The sequence below is a fragment of the Camelus bactrianus genome, chromosome 12 (assembly GCF_048773025.1).
Source record: "Camelus bactrianus isolate YW-2024 breed Bactrian camel chromosome 12, ASM4877302v1, whole genome shotgun sequence".
In the NCBI taxonomy this organism is placed as follows: Eukaryota; Metazoa; Chordata; class Mammalia; order Artiodactyla; family Camelidae; genus Camelus; species Camelus bactrianus.
Window position 1 is genome coordinate 7,410,461 of NC_133550.1, and position 18,754 is coordinate 7,429,214.

Genomic DNA, 18,754 nt, shown 5'->3' on the forward strand with positions numbered 1-18,754 from the left:
GAGCCACAGAGCTAACTGGATCTTCTGTGCTGGCACAGTTCCTTCTGTGTGTTCCTGCTCTTCTCCCACCACCCAGAGCAACTGGCAAAACCCTCACGCCTCAACATCCCTTCTCACCCTCCTCTCAGGCAACAACTTTGTCTGCTTTAAAAGGGAAATTAAGGTGACTTAATTCTTCATGCCCCTCCCACCTACACACCTCAGTCTACACAGATCCTTTCCTTTCTCCCTTCTCACAAGGGATACATCTCCCTTCACTGGACTAAATCAAGTCATTTCTAGATCCTTCATTCCTAAGATACTTACATAGACCCAATATATAAAATAAGTAAAAGTGATGCAGACTTGGGCAGTTTACATCTTCTTTGTTAACTTCTGTCTCAGTGATTTCTTCCCTTCTCGGTAAGGTCTACCTTCAAAGTGGGTTTGACCGTGTGTTTCTCTATAAGCCACTCCCCACCTTGTTTTCTCACAGCCAAATTCCCTGAAAAAGTCCCAAGCTTCCCCTCCCTGCTTCCTCACCATCCATTCATCCCTCAGCCCAACTTGATCTGGCTCTTGTTGTGCTGAAAGTACTCTCCAAAGGTTACTAGCTGCCAAAAACAATGGGCACCTCTCCATGACATCTGACACTGCTCTCCATTCCTTCCTTCTTGAAACTCGACTCCCTTGGCTTTTGTGACCTGCTCTCCTGGCCCCTTTTACTTCTCTGGCTACCCCTTCTCAGCCTTCTCCCACTAGCCTTTCATGTGCTGGTCTACACCGGGGTTCAGCCCTTGGTCCTTGCTTGCCCTCCCTGGGAGGTGTCATCCACCCCGACAGATTCCACGACAATTATTAAATCCGTATCTCCAGCCCAGACCATTCTGGTGAGCTCTGGGACCATACGTCCAGCTGCCCTCAGGTGTAAACACGTACCAACTCATGTTTTCACCAAAGACTCCTCTTCATGTCACCGCCATCTCTTTTCACCTTAGCCAGAAGCCTGGGATTCATTCTCAACGTCTCCCTTTCCCTAAAATTCCTCATTCTCTGAGAATTTTCCAAATCGACATGAAACTATACCTCTAGATGCCATCCCCTTCTTTCTATCCCAGTAGCCACTGTTTTAGTTCCTCATCTTGTGCCTAAACGTTCGCAATACTCCGGACACCTTCCAGAATGATGCCTGAGCGGTCCTTCTAAAAGCACAAAAACCGCTTAAGGGATCTCCTGCTTTGTGAAGAAATGCTTTCGGGTTAGCCTCAGACGGGAGGTTATTCTGGAAACTGGGCAAAACCGGAAGGCGGCAACCTTGCAGCAAAGAAGCCCTCGACCGAGGGGCTAATCAGGTGGCATCCTCATCGCCCGGGTCGCCGGTCAGGTCTTCGCGGACTGCGCGCAGCCCTCAGCGAACACAGCTTCCGCGCGCCTCCCCCGGCGCCAGGTGCGCCCACCCAGCGCGCGGGCGTGGGGGCGGGGAGGGCCGGCGCCAGGGGGCGGAGTCAGCCCGCCCCGCCCCGCCCCGCTCGCGCGCCTGCGGGCCGGCCTCCGGTCACGTGACAGAGGCTCAGGTGAGCGCCGCTTCCGGGGTCGGGAGCCCGCAGCGCGGCCGGCTCCGGCTTCCACTCGGTGGGGTGCGCTGGAGATTATGGCGTCCTCGGTCCCGCCGGCCTCTGTACCGGCGGCGACAGCGGCCCCCGGCACGGGTTTCGGCTTCGCTTCCAAAACCAAGAAGAAGCATTTCGTGCAGCAGAAGGTGAAGGTGTTCCGGGCGGCAGACCCGCTGGTGGGCGTGTTCCTCTGGGGCGTAGCCCACTCGGTGAGACCCGGCCCTCGCCCCGCGGCGGTCCTGTCCGAACCGCTCAGCTCCTGCGCCTCCGGGCGTCCTTGTTTCCCGGCTTCCGTCTCCGGAGCCCCTCGCGCCGCCACTTTCCCCCCGGGCCGTCCTGGTCCCTGCCCACCTACCTCCAGATGTTCCCTCAGCGTACCTTCTTGCTCTAGACCTCTGTTTTTTTAAACATGGACCTTTCCTCCCTCCCTCTGCCGTTTACTTCTCTCTGTTTCCGTCTTCCCCACCTGAAATCCAGCTCCCTGCCTCCTTCCTGCCAGTTCCAGCCTCAGCCCCAGGCCACGAAGACCGGCCGGGACCCGCCTCCGTCTGGAAGGACATTAGGGGGAGTGGCTCTTTTGGGTTGGTGGTGAGGTCTCCGGTGAGAGTGTGAGTGTGACTAGAAGCGGAGCAGGGAGGGTGATTGATGAGGGGGATAGTTCACTTTCCTTTGCACCTTGCTTTCCAGCCGCTGTGCTTGACTTTGGAACCTTGGCTTTGGGGGAAGCTCCAGGCTTCCTGGACCTTCTAAGCCTGCATGTCCCTTCCTTTCCCTTCCAGAGGTACAGCGTTTCAGAGAAGCTGCCCCACCCTAAGCAAAACAGGACTTAATGTATATAAGCCTTTGGTCTTAACTGCAACCTATTGCTGGCTGGAGTGATGGTATTTATTTAAGTGAGGGCCATCTTTGACCAAAGAGATGACCCAGGAGCTCTGGTGCTGGGAACACTATGGTGGTGAATTTTACAAGCAGGGAATTGCCGTAGACCGTATGACCTGGAAATCAGGAGGCCAAAGAGGCCAGCGCATCTCCTTTCCTGACGGTAACTCATTTGACACAGCCATCGCTCCGCTTCCCTCAGATCTGGAGTGGGAAAGATGGAGTGACCTTGAATTGGACAGGCAATATTTTAAAACTTCATCTTCCTTGAAATGTTATAGTCATGGTAGTGTTGTGGAGGTGGAAGAGGATGAGGAAGAATGCAGTTTTTGTCACATTCTTAATGTGTGGCTTAAAATGTCATTTGGGGTCAGTCAACCCCCTTTTGCATCCGTGGCTCTGTGGGTGGCTCCCATCTCCCTGGGTGGTGGTGTCTTATCCGGGAGTATTCGGTCTAAGGCACTTGATATGGGCAAGGCTGATGGGAGGTAGGACTGCCTCTCTTCTGTACCTTCCAGGTCCATCCATCCCTTTGGGAAGCTTAACAAGGAGGGCTTTCCTTTGATAAGGATTGGGGAATTACACATATGACCTGCCTCAGCTTCCCTAGGTCTATATACTTTAGCCCCAGTACCCTACTCTCTATCCAGCACACATTTACTTTAAGTGTCTGGAATAGAGAAATTCCTTGAACATATGTCTTAGTGATGATTCAGCCTGCTTAACAGCAGGTGGCGAGGAGGGGGCATGAAGAACTATAGCTGAATTTGAGGCTGGGAATCTCTAGTGGCTTGCTTTTTTTTTTTTTTTCCCTGGAGGAATATGTTCTGTCCTCCTTTTCTACTGAGAATGAGAGGAGCTGGGTTTCACTGCAGGTTATGGGATGTAGGTTAGACTGTACTTCATAACCTCTGTCAAACGATCAAGTAAGGATAGACAAGGCATCCGTTTATTCAGTTAATAAACATGTCAGGACCACCGTGTGCCAGATGCTGTGTTAGCTGGGCACCTGAGAGATGTAGATGACTAGAACTGGTTCTTGCCCTGGAAGAGCTCACAACCTAGGTGGAGAACCCACATAAACTAGTGATTAAAGTCACGTGGTAAGTGCACTGTTAAAGATGGGTGAAGGACACTGTGGCAACGGGGCAGAAAGCACATCTCCTCAGGGTTCCTTAGTGCAGGAACTCCTTTTCCACCGTGAATTAGCAGACTGCTGATTCTGGGGGCTGAGGAGAGCATGTGATGCTTCTTGCATCCTTTGGGCTGTGGGTTGTCTTGCCTTTAGTGAACAGACTCCTAATGGTCTCATATCCTCCACCTGCCTGCATTCCCACTGAAATCATCTGCTTTTCTTTTACTTTACACCTAGGCAGGTGCGGATCTATTGCAGAGAACTGGGTCAGAGTGGTCTGGAAAGACTGGTCCTGTTTGAAGGGAGGCGCCTCCTTCGGATATGGCCTTTTCATTCTTCCAGCGGTTGACCCCTCAGACTCTCATTAACTCTTTGTACTTTGAAAATGCATTTTGTTTTGTTTCCAGTGGAGCATGGAACTGTTTGTTTTGAATGTCTTGAGTCTGCCAAGGGTATCTTTTTTCTCTAGAATTTCTCACAGCTTTAAAAATAGTCCTGAGTTGCTTGCAGGGTTTGCCTAATATACAATGACTGTTGTAAGCATGAAGTTCCAGGGGGGCGGGAGTGTGAGTGAGGGGCTGTGTGCAAGGGTTGCTTCCTGCAGGCCTTGTTAGGCAGCAGAAGAGGTCAGACATTCCCTCACCTCTGCATAACCAGTGTTTTTAAAGGAATGAGGTTTGAGTTGCCCTTTCCTGACTCTTGCCCAGACACAGTGTATAACCTGCTCTCCACACCCCTGCTCACTGCCTCTCTCTTCTTGTTTTGGCTTATCAGATCAATGAGCTCAGCCAGGTGCCTCCCCCGGTGATGCTGCTGCCTGACGACTTTAAAGCCAGCTCCAAAATCAAGGTCAACAATCACCTTTTCCACAGGTATAGAGGAATCCCCACCCTTCTCGTGTCAGCCTTCCTAGAAGAGAGTAAAAAATAATTTTCAGAGTTAAGATTCAATGCGTTAAAGGTTTTAGATCTAGAAGGCAACTTACAAGTTGTACTGTATTGTCTAATCTTCCCAATGCAGAAATTTAATTGTGTTGTGTAAAGAAGCCACTAAAATAATTTCCAGTGTTCCCTACACCCTTAGCTGCATGTACTAGTTTATCTCACCTCTAGCCTGGTGATTCCCTGGGTAGATACGTTTGGATGCCATACATTAGCATCTAAGAGGGACAACCTGAAAGAATTACCCGAGTCCTCTAAGCCCTCCTAGGAGCAGGAGAGGCCATTCAAAACGGGCGCCTGTTACTGATTTAAGGGTGTCTCTGACTCACTTGAGATTTGGGAAATGCTGCTGTTTGGATGAGCAGTAGATCCTGGTTCTGCTTAAGCCACTTACTGTAAGTCACAAGACTTAAGCAGATCACTCAACCACCCTGAGCCAGTCTCCCCTTCTATAAAATGGGAATAATACACCTTTAAAGGCCCTCACTAGGGTTTTATGAGAATCAGATAAGATGATACGTGTGAAGGTGTTTTACAAACTGTCTAGCCCTATATAAATGTAAGGTAATATTGTTAATTTGTTTTCTTATCTTGAAAACCCCTATTGCAGGGAAAATCTGCCCAGTCATTTCAAGTTCAAGGAATATTGTCCCCAGGTCTTCAGGAACCTCCGTGATCGATTTGGCATTGATGACCAGGACTACTTGGTGAGAGTCCATTATGGGGTGAGGGCAGTCCTTTCTCCCTGACAACTGGGGAATCCTTGGGACTGTCATGTTTGGAGAAGTGAGGGCCTTGACCAGTATGATTCTTAACCTTTCTGTGGTCACAGGCATCTTCCAAAATCTGATGAAAGCTGTAAACCCTGTCCTTGGGGGAAAAATGTAGATACATTAAAAATTTTGCTTTCAATTTCATTTAGTCCAACTATGGACACTAGAGTTAGAACTCCTGCTCATCCTCTTATGCTAGGGTTCTATCCACTTTCAGATGTGCTCAGTGACCACCATCCCTATGACTTACTTCTCCATATAAAGGGGAAAGAAAAGAGCCTCTAGCCTATTCTGTGTCCCCAGGTGTCCCTAACCCGAAGCCCCCCGAGTGAAACTGAAGGCAGTGACGGTCGCTTCCTTATCTCCTATGATCGGACTCTGGTCATCAAAGAAGTATCCAGTGAGGACATTGCTGACATGCACAGCAACCTCTCCAACTACCACCAGGTCAGCCTCTCTCCAGCCTCATTCCTCCCCTCCCCTCCCCATTCAGCTTAGCGGCCAGAGCGCATGGGGAGATACCCTTCCCCTCTTCCTCCCAAAACCCATGTTGCTCCCCAAGAAGCACTTGACATCATGCTTTTGAAAACTAGGCATTTCACAAAGAGAGCCTCTATATGCCTCTTTGTGTTTCACTAACTAGAAGAGTTTAGACATGTTCCTTCTCATTTGGTGCTTACAACCTAAAACCACTGTGGATTGATACAGAAAGGGCACACGTAGAGTAAAGGATTAACTATAGTCAGACTTGGGTGAAGTGTTAATACCCAATGTACTATCAGGGACAGATGCAGTTTGGGGAGAAAACCAGGATAAATGGGATAAACTGGAGAGGAGATGCCATGATCATATCCAGCTCTAACTGGGATTAGGGAACCTGTTTTGTCTGATCAGATGAATCTGGAATTTGAAGTGCCTGGAATATTTTGGGAATAAAAATATGACTGAATATCTTTCTTCTTAAGAAAAATCTCATCAAAATCAATGAGCAAGGAATAAATGAAAGAGTCTAAAAAGAGTTTTTGGTTATTCAGCAAATATTAAATATCTGTTATTATCAGGCTCTACGTTAGACAGTAGAGAAAGAAGTGAATGAAACGGCCGTGGCCTTGGAGGATCTCTTGGTCTAATGGTAGAGCCCGGTAAGCCAGCACACCAGCAAGACATGTGCAAGGAGCAGAGGTACCTTCAGAATGCCCTGGGTGGCAGAGGAAGAGCATCCTGGCTCACCTGGGGCAAGAGGTGCACTTGGGAGGCTCAAAGAGAGTCTTTTAGAGGGAGTATCCTGGGAGTTGATTCTTGAATGACTAGTAGGGACTAGCCATTGGACAAGATGGAAGAGAGCATTCTAGGCAAAGGAAAACACAGAGCCATAAGAGAGCTTGGCATTGCAGAACCACAGGAAATTCCGTGTGGCTGGGATGAGGCATTGTGGAAAATTAGTTAGGCAGGAGCCAGACTGGGAAGGGTTTTATAAGCCACACAAAGAGCTTGGGCTTCATCCTGAAGGTGGTTTGCAGCGGAGTGATATATATGTTATTTAGAAACATCCCCGTGACAGCATTTTAGAGACTGGATTGCAGAGGGGAAATACTGGGAGTGGAGATACCAGTTAGGAGGTAATTATAATAGTCCAGGTGAGAAATGACAAAGGCCTGGAGGAGTGACAGCGGTGGACATGGAAAGGAAGACCTTTGAGAGAATTGTGGGAATTAAGGCAAAGGCACTCCCAAATTCCTGGCTGGGGATGACTAGGTGCCCATTCACCAACAGTTGGGAAGCAGAAAAAGAAATTGGTTTTTGAAGGAAGACAGTTCTGATTTAGGCATGTTGAGTTTGGGTTCTGCAGTCATCCAGGTATAGATGTCCAGTAAGTGATTGGGGTATGGGTTTCAGGAAAGAGAATTAGACTTGGATTCTAGATTTCAGAGTTATAGGTAAATAGGTGCTAATTATCACTGAATTTAGACAAGATTATTGAAGGGAAGTGCAGGGTGAAATGAAAAGAAGGTTGAGGACAGAACCTTAAGGAGCAAATAGAGAAGAGAACCCATTAAGGAGACTGAGAGTCGATGGATGCTTCTAATGATTTATTCCCTGCTTCATTCCATACAGGATTTGAGGCAGAGGGGAGGAGAATCAGAGCAGTGTGATGGGAGCTCAGGGTGAAGAGTTAAAAGGAGAGGCTGGGCAGTAGTATCTAGGGCCACCACTTGAAATATGATAGTGCTAGGTACCCGTTAGATTTCACAACTGAGGGATGTGAAGCAGTAAGGAGTGGGGAAATTTCAGAGGAGAAATGAGGGTATAAATCTGATTTCGGTGACTTGAGGTGTGAATGAGAAAGAGGAAGTGGATTGATGGCTGACTAATTTTCTGAGAAGGTTGGCTATGGAGAGAAGTGGGCAGCAATACTGAGACGGTGGCATTGAAAGAGGAATTTTTTTTTTTTAAGAATGCAAATTATACCTCCCTCCCCCTTCCAAAAAAAATATAAATTTTTAAAAAAGAATGCAAATTATAGGACATATCATGCAAACATTATTGCTACGGGAATCTAGCTCACCAAGAAACATCGGTCTAGATAAAATCATTTTGTTGATAAAGGGATGTGATTTCTAATCCTGGTTCCGTGATCACTTACACATAAGGAAGGTCCAAAACAAGGATAGTAATGCCTTCCCTGTCTCCAGGAATAATAAAGATGAAACACAACATTAACATTTAAAATTAGGAGACATACGAACAGAATAAACCAGAGGAGATGAGGATTCAGAAACTGAATAACCAGGGGCATCTTTAGAAAGCCCCCACCACTTTGGACCTTCTGTAACCTCTTACTTGAAGTTTTCTGCCTCCCTGTGGAACAGTAGCATTTGAATTCCCATCCCTGGGCTGTTTGTGTATCTGCTGCTCAGACTCCCCCTCCCTTCCTCCCTTCCACCGCAGTACATTGTGAAGTGCCATGGCAGCACGCTGCTGCCCCAGTTCCTGGGCATGTACCGGGTTAGCGTGGACAACGAGGACAGCTACATGCTTGTGATGCGCAACATGTTTAGCCATCGTCTTCCTGTACACAGGAAGTATGACCTCAAGGTAAGGGGAGGATGGTGAGCACTGGAGCGGGGAGGCTCCTGATGACCTGAGAGTGGGGAAGGGCCAGGGAGGGCACTCGATGACTCATTTTAAAGGAAAGAGGGCTGTGGGTTTAAAGCACTTGTCTTAGGAGCTGGGTTCTGGCTGTTCTTTTAGCCATTTTTGCTGACTTAATCTTTGGGTCTCTTCACAGGGCTCGCTAGTGTCCCGGGAAGCCAGCGATAAGGAGAAGGTGATATAATTTTAAGTGACAGGGTGAGGGATAGGGGAGGGCAGGTGAAAGGGATCTTCTTAGGATAAAGAAGTAGGGATCACCGGCTATTTATTTTTATCTTAAACCACCAAAGAGAAGAGAGATATGAACTTTCACTGATCCAGGGATTGTTGGGGAGGAGCGGCGGGAAGAGCTGCTTTGTCACTGGCACGGGTTATTCCATGGGGAAGGTTCGGGGACTTCAAGAGCCAGATGCTTACCTGCCACCTTGCATTCTGAGCTTTCATATTCAAGCAGCTGTTTCTGCTTAAGAGGAAGAAAGAAAAGTCAGCTTGGAGGGTCTGGACTGAAAACCATAGGCGAAAAGCAGGTGTAGCTGCAGTGACTGAGGCTGGGGGAGCCACTGGCGGTGAGAACAGACTGGGCAGCACCGCAGCGCGGAGCCAGATGAGAGCTGGGCCGTGACTCTCTCTCCCCTGGCGGCCCCGAGTTAGAGACGGAGCCCTAGATGGAGCAGGGCTCGCTGCGACCGCGGGGGAAGGGCTGCGGTCGCAAGACGTCCCTTTACCTATTCTCAGGTGAAAGAATTGCCCACCCTTAAGGATATGGACTTTCTCAACAAGAACCAGAAAGTCTATATTGGTGAAGAGGAGAAGAAGGTCTTTCTAGAGAAGCTAAAGAGAGATGTGGAGGTGATGACTGGGGTGCTCGGGGAAATGGCTCTGTTTCCCTTTTTTGCTCCCCACAGGGCAGTTGTCTCTCTCATTCACAATATGAGGGAACTCCTTCCCTTCCCTTTGGGTTTTCTGCATGTAGGGGAGTTGGGTATGAGACATGAAAACCCCTAGCGGTGACCTATGGAGGAAGTGGCTGGAATGAGCTAAAAGGATGATCTTAGATACCAGGACATTTAGGTAACAAAGGGCAATAGTATACTCCCAACCCTCAATTTTTACACTTCCCCAGGAGGGCCCCAGGAATTCAGGGGTGGAGGTATAAGGGTGGTACTTGGGAGTGGAGAGGAGGATCTGAGGCATCTCATTTGTCACTGGGGTCTCAGTTCCTAGTGCAGCTGAAGATCATGGACTACAGCCTTCTGCTGGGCATCCATGACATCATTCGGGGCTCTGAACCAGAGGAGGAGGGACCTGTGCGGGAGGAGGAGTCAGAGGGGGATGGGGACTGCGGCCTGACTGGGCCTCCTGCTCTGGTGGGCTCCTACGGCACTTCCCCTGAGGGTATCGGCGGCTACATCCATTCCCACCGGCCCCTGGGCCCTGGAGAGTTTGAATCCTTCATTGATGTCTACGCCATCCGGAGCGCGGAGGGTGAGAGATCCTGGAAATTTTAAGGATGGGGAGGGTAGTTCCTGGGGAACGGGGACCAGGGTGGTGGGTGGAGAAGCTGGTTAGCTTTTCACAGATCTGACTGGTTCCTGGCGAGAGGGATTTGGGACTACACTTGCTGTTCACTGCTGGTCTCTTTCCCCTGGTCTCTCCACCCAGGGGCCCCCCAGAAGGAGGTTTATTTCATGGGCCTCATTGACATCCTGACACAGTATGATGCCAAGAAGAAAGCAGCTCATGCCGCCAAAACTGTCAAGCATGGGGTAAGGGTTCTCTCAAGTCTTTTCCTTTCCTGTCTTGACTGTTCTTTGGGAAGAGAGAGTCGTGTCAGAGCAGTGGGGTGGCAAAAGAACGAGGGGTTGGGTATGGAATTGGTCTGGATGGCACAGAGGGCGGGGAATGGGAAAGGCGGGCACTGACACCATCTTCCATACCTCTTCTCACAGGCGGGGGCAGAGATCTCGACTGTCCATCCTGAGCAGTATGCTAAGCGATTCCTGGATTTTATTACCAACATCTTTGCCTAAGAGACGGCCTGATTCCATGGTGACTGCTGCTTTATGTTCCAGGTGGTGGGGTTCTGAGAGGCTTGGGGCAATTGTGGATATCCTGGCCACTTCTCTTCCTCCTTTGCTGACTTTAGGCTACAAGCGCCTTCCATCCAAATAACTCCATCTTGTGGAGTAGGCTCTTCTTGGCCCTCGGAATTACATTTACCTCTCTCCCCTTCCCTCCTCCTCTCCCTTCCCCTCAACAAGTCTGCTTGCTTCATTAGAGTGTTACTGTTGACGCTCCCAAGTGCCTTGATCTTTGTAAGATGTCCTGTTGTTCCCATAACCTAGGAGGAGCTGGGGGAAGGGGGTTGTTTGCCATCTTCAGGACCTGACTGGACAGATGGACCTGGCTCAAGCAACTACTCTGGATGCCCTCTGTCATATGAGATGCACTAAGAGTGTCTGAATTTTGCTGATAACTTTATAGAGCTCATTGTGGCATGCTTCCTTCCCAGTAGGCCCTGGGATGGAAGATGTTCCAAGATACTACAGATGTGGGTGCAGACATGCGTACAACATGATGGGATGTGGCTGATCTTAAAAGATGGGGTGGAGAGTGCTCAGCAGCCTGGCACCTCATGGAGGTGGGACCTCTGAGGACTCTTGTGATTATGCAGGGAACTGGAGAAGGTCTCTGTCAAGAAGGAGCCCAGAGATGGCCTGGCTACCAAAGTGTTGAATCCAGGGTGGAACGTTTAACTATTGCTGCTCTTCACCAGGACCTCATATCCCTCCTGGGGCTGGAACCCTTCAGTGTGGGTGTGGCCAGTTCTGGAGGCTAGGAGGATGGGCCAGGGCTGTAAGGCTCATTCCTCATGTTAAATTTCCTTTCTTCATGTCTGGCCATCCCTGAGGTTTTAGTCCTAACAGAAGGGAAGGAATATCTCTATCTGGGTCAACCCTTGTCATTTCAAGAAGATGGAGGTCTCACGTGTAGGGACCTCCTCTACTCCCTGGAAATGTGGCCCTAGTATACTTCCTTCCCCCACCCCTTCTGAAACCCTTTTTTCCAGTTGGATTTGTTATTCTGTTCTTTTTTGTCCCATCTTATACTGCTACTGTGTCTCCCAGGGGACAGATGGCCTTCTTTGTCATCTTCACTCTCCACCCCCAGAGAGGAGTCAGAGCCATAACTCAATCACCCAGCCCCCTCCAAAGAGAGATGAGTTGCTGCGTGATATTCTCAGAATGCGGAGGACCCTGATGAGCTGAGATGGTGTCCTCCTCTCCCTCCAATGCCTCTGGGGCTAAAGCAGACATTCTTTTGATTCTACACACCCCCCCCCCCGGCTTCTGCATTTCTCTAAAACAAAGATGGGCACCAGCAACTAACCTGTGGGGGTGCAAAGGCTCTTGGCTCTGTATCTGGCTGGACTGATCTGTCTCACAAGAAGTCATGAGGTCATAAAGGAGAATTGCTCCCTCTCCTCCATCTTCTGCTCCAAAGGAAGGAACAAGAGGAGTCCCCAGTTAAGGATTGGAGCCCCTATGCTATCTTCCTGATGGAGCCTGATGGATCTTTTTCATTCCAGCCGTCTTCCTTTCCCCTGTTGAATGCAATAAAACTCCATGACACCAGCAACTGCTGTTCTTTAGAAATGGGTTTTCTGACCATTTGGCTGATACATCATAAGCATTATGGTTTTCTTCATTGTTGCTTCCGTTTTTCACCTTTTTGTTTTATTAATTAATTAAAAATATCTTGTATATTTACTCATTGCTGTCACTATATAGAAAATAAATTATTGAATCCAAATTCCTTCACAGAAATGCCTCTTTCCCCCTCTCCTCCCGTTTTTGCAAGCCTGTGCTTAGGGATGCAGAGACCAGATGAAGAATTCTGACCTTTAAGTTGTTGGGCCCCTAACTAAGAATGTGGATTCCTAGATAGACAGTTGTGAACTTGAAAGGTTGCAAGGGGTGTGCATAGGAATGGAAAACATTCTCCAATTCTGTGGGAGTTCAGGGACAACTGAGATGGTATGACCCTCCCTTTTCCCCCAGGGTTCTGGACTAGATCACACCCCGAATCTGTAAAGGTGAGCAAGTCTATCAGCAGCACGAACATGAGCTAAAAGAGAAGGAATTCAGTGTTCCCCCAGGCTTCCTGGGAAAGATGTCCTCTGTCTGGAGGGCAGGAAGAGTACAGCAGGGTCCTGGGAAAGTGGAGAAGAAAGTGACCAACCATCCAGCCCAGAGGGGGAGTGCAAAGGGGGTGGACGAGCAGAGGTTGCTGCCAGTCTGGGAGATCCATCCAGTACTGCTTGGCCAAGGAGGTCTTTTGGCTGGTGGAAAAACCTGGCTGATGTGGCCCCAGGGAAGTGAGTTGGACTGTGGGTGGAGATTGCTCTGATGTGGGAAGCAGAACAGCGAAGAGGTTTTTTTTTCCCCTTGAGAGTTTTTAACTCTATTTTAACCATAGACATGAGACCACCACCACTCTAAGGCATTTTTTAAAAAAATGTATTCACTTCTCATTCTGCATCAGCCTGAGTATCCCTGTTTGTGGAAAGAGAAAAATCAGAGGCACTTACCAATACCCATCTGAGAGCAGGTTTTGGGGGTGTCACAGAAGGTAACAATCCAGGAAAAGGCAGATGAGAGAGGGGATTGAAACAGTTTAGTCTTGGGGTTTTTTTTTTTTTTTTTTTTTTTTTCAGAACCAATGGTTTTCTTTTTACTATGACTCTTCCTATCTCATATTTGTTAAAGGCCCTTCTAGAAAAAGGATCACAGAAAAATCAACCCCTTCTTCCCCATCTACCTAAACCGACACTTCTCACCCACCCACCCACCACCAGTTCCCAGAAGGCGCCACACAGCTGGCTGGAGAAGAAAAGGGGGCGAGCTCCTCCCAGGAGGGGGAACGAGAAGGGTGGCGTCTCAAAGGGATTTAACCTCCTACCCTCGGTTCCACGACACCACCCCCTCCCTCCAAAGACTGGGACGGCGCCTCCATTTTTGTTTTGGGGCAGAGGGGCAGGGGCGTGTGGATTGAAGGGGTCAGAGGAAACGGTGATTATCACCTGTGAGGGGAAAGGGGGTGCCATCCTCCCTTCTTCCCTTTCCCTCAGTCTGCACCCCCTGCAAAATATCCCCACCTTCTCGGGGTCTCCCCCCCCCCCTTGTTGCTAAGGCCCAGACCGTCATCCCAGCAACAGCCTCAGTCATGTGACCGGCAATGGCGGCGCTGACGAGAGGTAGGTGAGCCCGGCGCCCCCCACACCCACCGCGCGCCCCCCCCCCCCGAGCCCGGCTCGCACCCCCTGCGCGCCCTTCCGCTCCCCCTGCGCCCCCTTCTCCGCCTCCTTCCCCCGCGCGCGGCGCCGGGGGCCCCTCCGGGCCCGGCGGATCCTCTTTCTATTACCCTCCAGCCTTGGCCTCCATTTGGGGGTTCCGGGGCCCGCGATGGGGCCGACATGCACCCCCACCCAGTGGTGGGACTCCGGGGGCTCCGGCCAGAGGGGGATTTGGGGAGTTGGTCCCGGGTCGGGTCTTGCAGGATGTCGTGGGGGGAGGGGTGGAGATGCCTCCGCTGATGCCCCAGGGATCCTGGTCCTTCCCGGCTGCCCCTGCCGCCGGCCTCTGTCTGGCGGGAGGGACTGGCCCTGTGTCCGGCCTGGGTTGCCCCAGAGGAATCAGAGACCCAGCATAAACTGTGGCCCCGCCTCCCTTTTCTGTGCCAGCAGGACTTGGAGCAAGGGACACTTAAGTCCTGGCTTCCCTCTGCCATATGGGGAGGGGGTGTTCCACCTGGATGGACAGTATGACCTGAGGCTCTAGGGTTCCAGTTTCACTTTCTGAATCTTGAGGTGCCTCTGGCTTTGAGGGGACTACGATGGAAGCACAAAAGGAGAGCTGTTCCCCTTTGGATCAGCCAAGGAATTGAGGTCACAGTAACGGCCCTTCTTTCTCTTTGGGCTGCATTTGGAGGTACTGTAGGGCCAGTTCCGAGCTGAACACGGCAAGACTCAGGGGAAACAGGCTCCTCTAGTCCATCCCCTGCGCGAGCCCCACCCCTCCCTAAATGCAGCCTTGGTTGCTGACAGGCTTGGACTTCGTGTCCTGGGTTTAAAAGCTGACAGTGAGAACTTTGTGACTGTAGGGGCTGCTGTCACTTCGTCCGCATTCCAGACTCCAGCAGAAGGGACTGGGTTAGCTCTCAAGGAAGGCTCTCCAGCATAGGGGCTGAATTATTTGGAAACATGGAGCAGGGCGAGGAGTTGAGGAGAAAAGGAAATATTCTTGTCCATGTGATCTGAGGGAGGTGGCAAAAAAGACCTCTATCTGTGTGGGCTTTTCCCTTACTGACCTCTCAGCTATGTCCCTAGGCTTTCTTAAGAGCCTCAGAGCTGAGGAAGACAGAGGAAAGTTAGCATGTTGAAGTTCCTTCTTTAGCAGTTTGGCGAGAGCCTGGGGATGGAATTCTGCAAGAGACAAGAAGAGGAAATGGAAGAGGAGTTTTTGTTTTGTTTCTGGGCTGATGGGAAAATGGTAATATTTGTCATCCTAACCTTTTACCCCTCCACTCTGCCCATCCCCCAGTCCTGGTCAGCTGAGTGTGCAAACAGGGATTTCTGCAGCTGTCAGCATCGTCCATGGGCTTTCCAGGTACCTGCCTTCCATGAGAACCTCAATTTTCACTTTTAAATTGGTTTCCTCCACTCGATGTTCCAAGTAACCCCATCTTCAGTAACTTACACCCAGGTTCTGTTTCCGTTCCATGGGCTGCTGGGTTGGGGTGTGTGGGAATGGGGGAAGGGATTTCTCACTTTCCCTCTTTCCCTTTCCACCCACCAGGTCACACAACCTACAAGTAGGGAGCAGGGACAGAGAGAGAGAGCCTGCATGCCAATTCTAAGCTCTTCAGGATCAAAGTGAGCAAAAAGGAGGGTCAAAAGGTCTCCTTCCCTTTTACAGATCCCAGTTTCCACCTGGGGTGGGGGAGGGAAGGGTTGCTTCTGTGATCTTGGGAGGTGTGTAGGAGAAACAAGATTGATGCTTGCCTTAGATGATAATAATAAAGTTATAGAAGCATTCTTGCTCTCCAGTGGGTGCTGGGGGTTGAAAGATAAGAGGAATTAGAAAATGAACTTGGGGGAGGAGCTGGGGCTTGGACTTTGAGACAGTGGAGGTGGAAAAGAAACCTGAAGTAGGAGGCACTGGTACTTGTCAAATGGGGACCCCCCCCCCCAGCCTGAGTCCCTTTCACCCTGGGGGCAGTGTCGTTCGTCCTGTCCAGAATGGCAGCCTGTGGAGGCACCTGCAAGAACAAAGTGACTGTCTCCAAGCCTGTGTGGGACTTCCTAAGTAAGGAGACCCCAGCCCGGCTGGCCCGGCTTCGGGAGGAGCACCGTGTGTCCATCCTCATAGACGGCGAGACTTCTGACATCTATGTTCTCCAGCTTTCCCCACAGGGCCCGCCCCCGGCCCCTCCCAATGGGCTCTACCTGGCCCGGAAGGCTCTCAAGGGGCTGCTAAAGGAGGCAGAGAAAGAGCTAAAGAAAGCTCAGAGGCAGGGGGAGCTTATGGGCTGCCTGGCTTTGGGGGGTGGAGGGGAGCACCCTGAGCTGCACCGCCCAGGCCCACCCCCTCTCCGAGCAGCCCCACTCCTGCCCCCAGGGGCCCGCGGGCTTCCCCCACCTCCTCCTCCCCTGCCCCCGCCTCTTCCTCCCCGCCTTCGGGAGGAGGCAGAAGAGCAGGAGAGCACCTGCCCCATCTGTCTCGGGGAGATCCAGAACGCCAAGACATTGGAGAAGTGCCGGCACTCATTCTGCGAGGGCTGCATCACCCGGGCCCTGCAAGTGAAAAAGGCCTGCCCCATGTGTGGCCGCTTCTACGGGCAGCTGGTGGGCAACCAGCCCCAGAATGGGCGGATGCTGGTCTCTAAGGATGCCACACTCCTGCTACCCAGCTATGAGAAGTATGGCACCATCGTCATCCAGTACGTCTTCCCGCCCGGTGTCCAGGGGGTAAGAAGATTTCCACTTGTCCTTACCCTTTGGTTTTCCCCACACTCGTTCTCTGACCTAGGAAAACTGGGAGAGTGGTGTGTGTTTGTTAGACGGTGATGCAGTCTTGCTGTCTCCCATTATGCCTTCCCACTCAGTGCCCTGGAGCTAGATGCCCCCTTGAGGCCTAGCTTTTCCATCCCCACGACCCCAAGACCCTCGGGAAAATCCTGTATGAGAGAAAGGGATCCAATTCTATTTCCTTGATAAACTTGGATGTTGATAGCTATTCTTGGTAGAGGTGAAGTCTGTGGAAATGGTGGCTTGGGTGCAGGTAGGCGCAGTGGGAAGGGTCTGACCCCCTCTCACAGAGCTGGGAATGTTACTCCATTCTAGATTTGTGAGAGAGAAAACCTTGATGACAGTGGAAGGTTAAAAACAGGAGTGGTCAAGAGCCTACAGGTGTCTTCCTGCTTGACAAACAGTAATGTCCAGTTCTAGTTTGCAGAGGCATAAGGAAGCTCTGAAGGAGACTAACAGAAAAATGGAACAGGTTAGACAGTGGAAGACACGTTGGGATTGTTTTCCGGTGGAGAAGGGAAGGCTGAAAGATAAATTATTCTCAGTCTTCGCATGTCTGCTGAGTTATCTGGAGAGGAAGGACCAGCTGCCTTCCATCACTTTGAGACTCAGTTTATTGCTGAATTGAGACTTGAGGGATTGGGACAGCAGAAAGGACCTCTTTAACAGTAAGGGTTTTATCTGGAAATAGGCTCGTGCTGCCAGACCCTAGAGCCGCTCCTTCCCTGGAAGGCTGTCAGCCTGTCCCTGCCCCGCCAGCTGGGAGCACACAGCTAGCAGGCTGGCCAGGATGCCTCTCCATTGGTGTCATGGGCCTTAAGATGCCCAGTTGCTCACTGCCGACTCTGCCTCCCTGCCCCCACAGGCTGAACATCCAAACCCAGGAGTTCGGTACCCTGGCACCACACGGGTGGCCTACCTCCCGGACTGCCCCGAGGGCAACAAGGTGCTGACCCTGTTCCGCAAGGCGTTTGACCAGCGCCTCACCTTCACTATCGGCACGTCCATGACCACAGGGAGACCGAATGTCATCACCTGGAACGACATCCACCACAAGACCAGCTGCACAGGGGGACCCCAGCTGTGCGATATGCTTTCATTTCCCTTCCCTTGGGCTCCTCCCCTTCTCTCCCTTCCCAGAGGGAACAGCATCAATCCCCTCTCTCATCAACCCCCTGATTGGAGAGGATTGCCCCCAAACTGTTCAACCCTCTCTTCCATCCCACTTTCTCCTATATTCAGGCCGGTCCCGATGTGCCCAGCTTAACCTACAAAAAATAAGCAGAATTGGGCTCAGTTATCTTGAGTTTGGATAACCTTAGGAGAGGTGGGGAGGGGCCAGAATGGGGAACCAGAATGAGGGTGAGCACAGGGGACTGGTAATATGAGTGTAAGCTTGAACAGCTAACCCTGACCCTCATCTCTCTTTGCTCCCAGGTTTGGGTACCCAGACCCTACCTACCTGACCCGGGTGCAAGAGGAGCTGAGAGCCAAGGGCATCACCGATGACTGAAAGACATCCCCTGTTTGAGGCCCCTGCCGTTCTCCAGTAGGACCCAATGGAAGCCTCTGCTCTCTCTCTCCCTCTGCCCCCCACACCACTCGAGTAGGGGACGAGTAGGGGACTGTCTACTGGGGAAGGAGTTCAGACAGGGAGGGGTGATCCCTTCCCTAGTCCCCCGCAGGCTGAGTGCTTCAGTGCAGTGTGAGCCACTCCCTTCTGGCAGAGGCTTATGTCCCAGGCTCTGCTCCCCTCCTCCCTGTGTACATACTCCCAGTCTCCCCGCCCCCTCCATTGCCCTTGGCTTTTTCTGGTATGTGCTGTGCTCCAGTGACTAAGCTGAGAAAGGACCTGGGTGGGGACGGGAGGGTCTCTTGAACCCCCCACCCTCACATACTGCCCCACTGTAGAACTTCCGTGCGGAGGGAGGGGGAATCTGGCTGCTGGGAGCCCCCTTGGAGCCGGCCGCGTGTGTTCTTCCGAAACAATTCGCCTTCTACCTTAACCTTGCCCTTCCTCTCCTGTGTCTCTGTCAGTCTTTCTCCCGCTCTTCTCTGCCCCCTATAAGGAGCCTCCTTACCCTGTTCTGGAATCGCCGCCAGACTGTAGCTTTTAATTTAATAAAAATAAAGTAAAATATGCAACTCTCTATGCCACACCCGTTCTGTTTCGTGGACCGGAGAGGGGGTGG

At 51.0% G+C, this 18,754-nt stretch overlaps 2 protein-coding genes across 6 annotated transcripts; both read left to right on the plus strand.

Annotated features, from left to right (window-relative positions):
* Positions 1-1,530: 1,530 nt before the first annotated feature.
* Positions 1,531-12,286, plus strand: PIP4K2C (phosphatidylinositol-5-phosphate 4-kinase type 2 gamma). 3 transcript variants are annotated; one of them, XM_074374612.1, is made up of 11 exons: positions 1,531-1,801; positions 4,381-4,478; positions 5,158-5,254; positions 5,624-5,767; positions 8,270-8,416; positions 8,610-8,648; positions 9,209-9,322; positions 9,691-9,958; positions 10,136-10,239; positions 10,423-10,522; positions 10,819-12,286. In XM_074374612.1, exons 1-10 carry the CDS (start codon positions 1,631-1,633, stop codon positions 10,501-10,503), a joined length of 1,263 nt encoding a protein of 420 aa, XP_074230713.1. In that variant the 5' UTR covers positions 1,531-1,630; the 3' UTR covers positions 10,504-10,522; positions 10,819-12,286. The 3 variants fall into 3 exon arrangements, with proteins under 3 accessions (XP_074230713.1, XP_074230714.1, XP_074230715.1); XM_074374613.1 differs by having other exon boundaries at positions 10,986-12,286; XM_074374614.1 differs by having other exon boundaries at positions 10,989-12,286.
* A 1,174-nt stretch (positions 12,287-13,460) lies between these two features.
* DTX3 (deltex E3 ubiquitin ligase 3) lies at positions 13,461-18,712 on the plus strand. 3 transcript variants are annotated; one of them, XM_074374615.1, is made up of 6 exons: positions 13,461-13,730; positions 15,076-15,141; positions 15,331-15,407; positions 15,773-16,502; positions 17,428-17,645; positions 18,000-18,712. In XM_074374615.1, exons 3-6 carry the CDS (start codon positions 15,379-15,381, stop codon positions 18,073-18,075), a joined length of 1,053 nt encoding a protein of 350 aa, XP_074230716.1. In that variant the 5' UTR covers positions 13,461-13,730; positions 15,076-15,141; positions 15,331-15,378; the 3' UTR covers positions 18,076-18,712. The 3 variants fall into 3 exon arrangements, with proteins under 3 accessions (XP_074230716.1, XP_074230718.1, XP_074230717.1); XM_074374617.1 differs by having other exon boundaries at positions 13,466-13,730; positions 15,754-16,502; XM_074374616.1 differs by lacking the exon at positions 13,461-13,730 and adding an exon at positions 13,812-14,463.
* The last annotated feature ends 42 nt before the right edge of the window (positions 18,713-18,754 follow it).

Bases quoted from the DNA above. Each gene is read 5' to 3' on its own strand.
- PIP4K2C (XM_074374612.1), top strand. From the start codon at position 1,631: ATGGCGTCCTCGGTCCCGCCGGCCTCTGTACCGGCGGCGACAGCGGCC. The intron at 5,255-5,623 runs GTGAGAGTCCAT...CTGTGTCCCCAG, and splicing joins TTGATGACCAGGACTACTTG to GTGTCCCTAACCCGAAGCCC. The intron at 9,959-10,135 runs GTGAGAGATCCT...CTCTCCACCCAG, and splicing joins CGCCATCCGGAGCGCGGAGG to GGGCCCCCCAGAAGGAGGTT.
- DTX3 (XM_074374615.1), top strand. From the start codon at position 15,379: ATGCCAATTCTAAGCTCTTCAGGATCAAA. The intron at 16,503-17,427 runs GTAAGAAGATTT...CTGCCCCCACAG, and splicing joins TCCCGCCCGGTGTCCAGGGG to GCTGAACATCCAAACCCAGG. The intron at 17,646-17,999 runs GTGCGATATGCT...CTTTGCTCCCAG, and splicing joins TGCACAGGGGGACCCCAGCT to GTTTGGGTACCCAGACCCTA.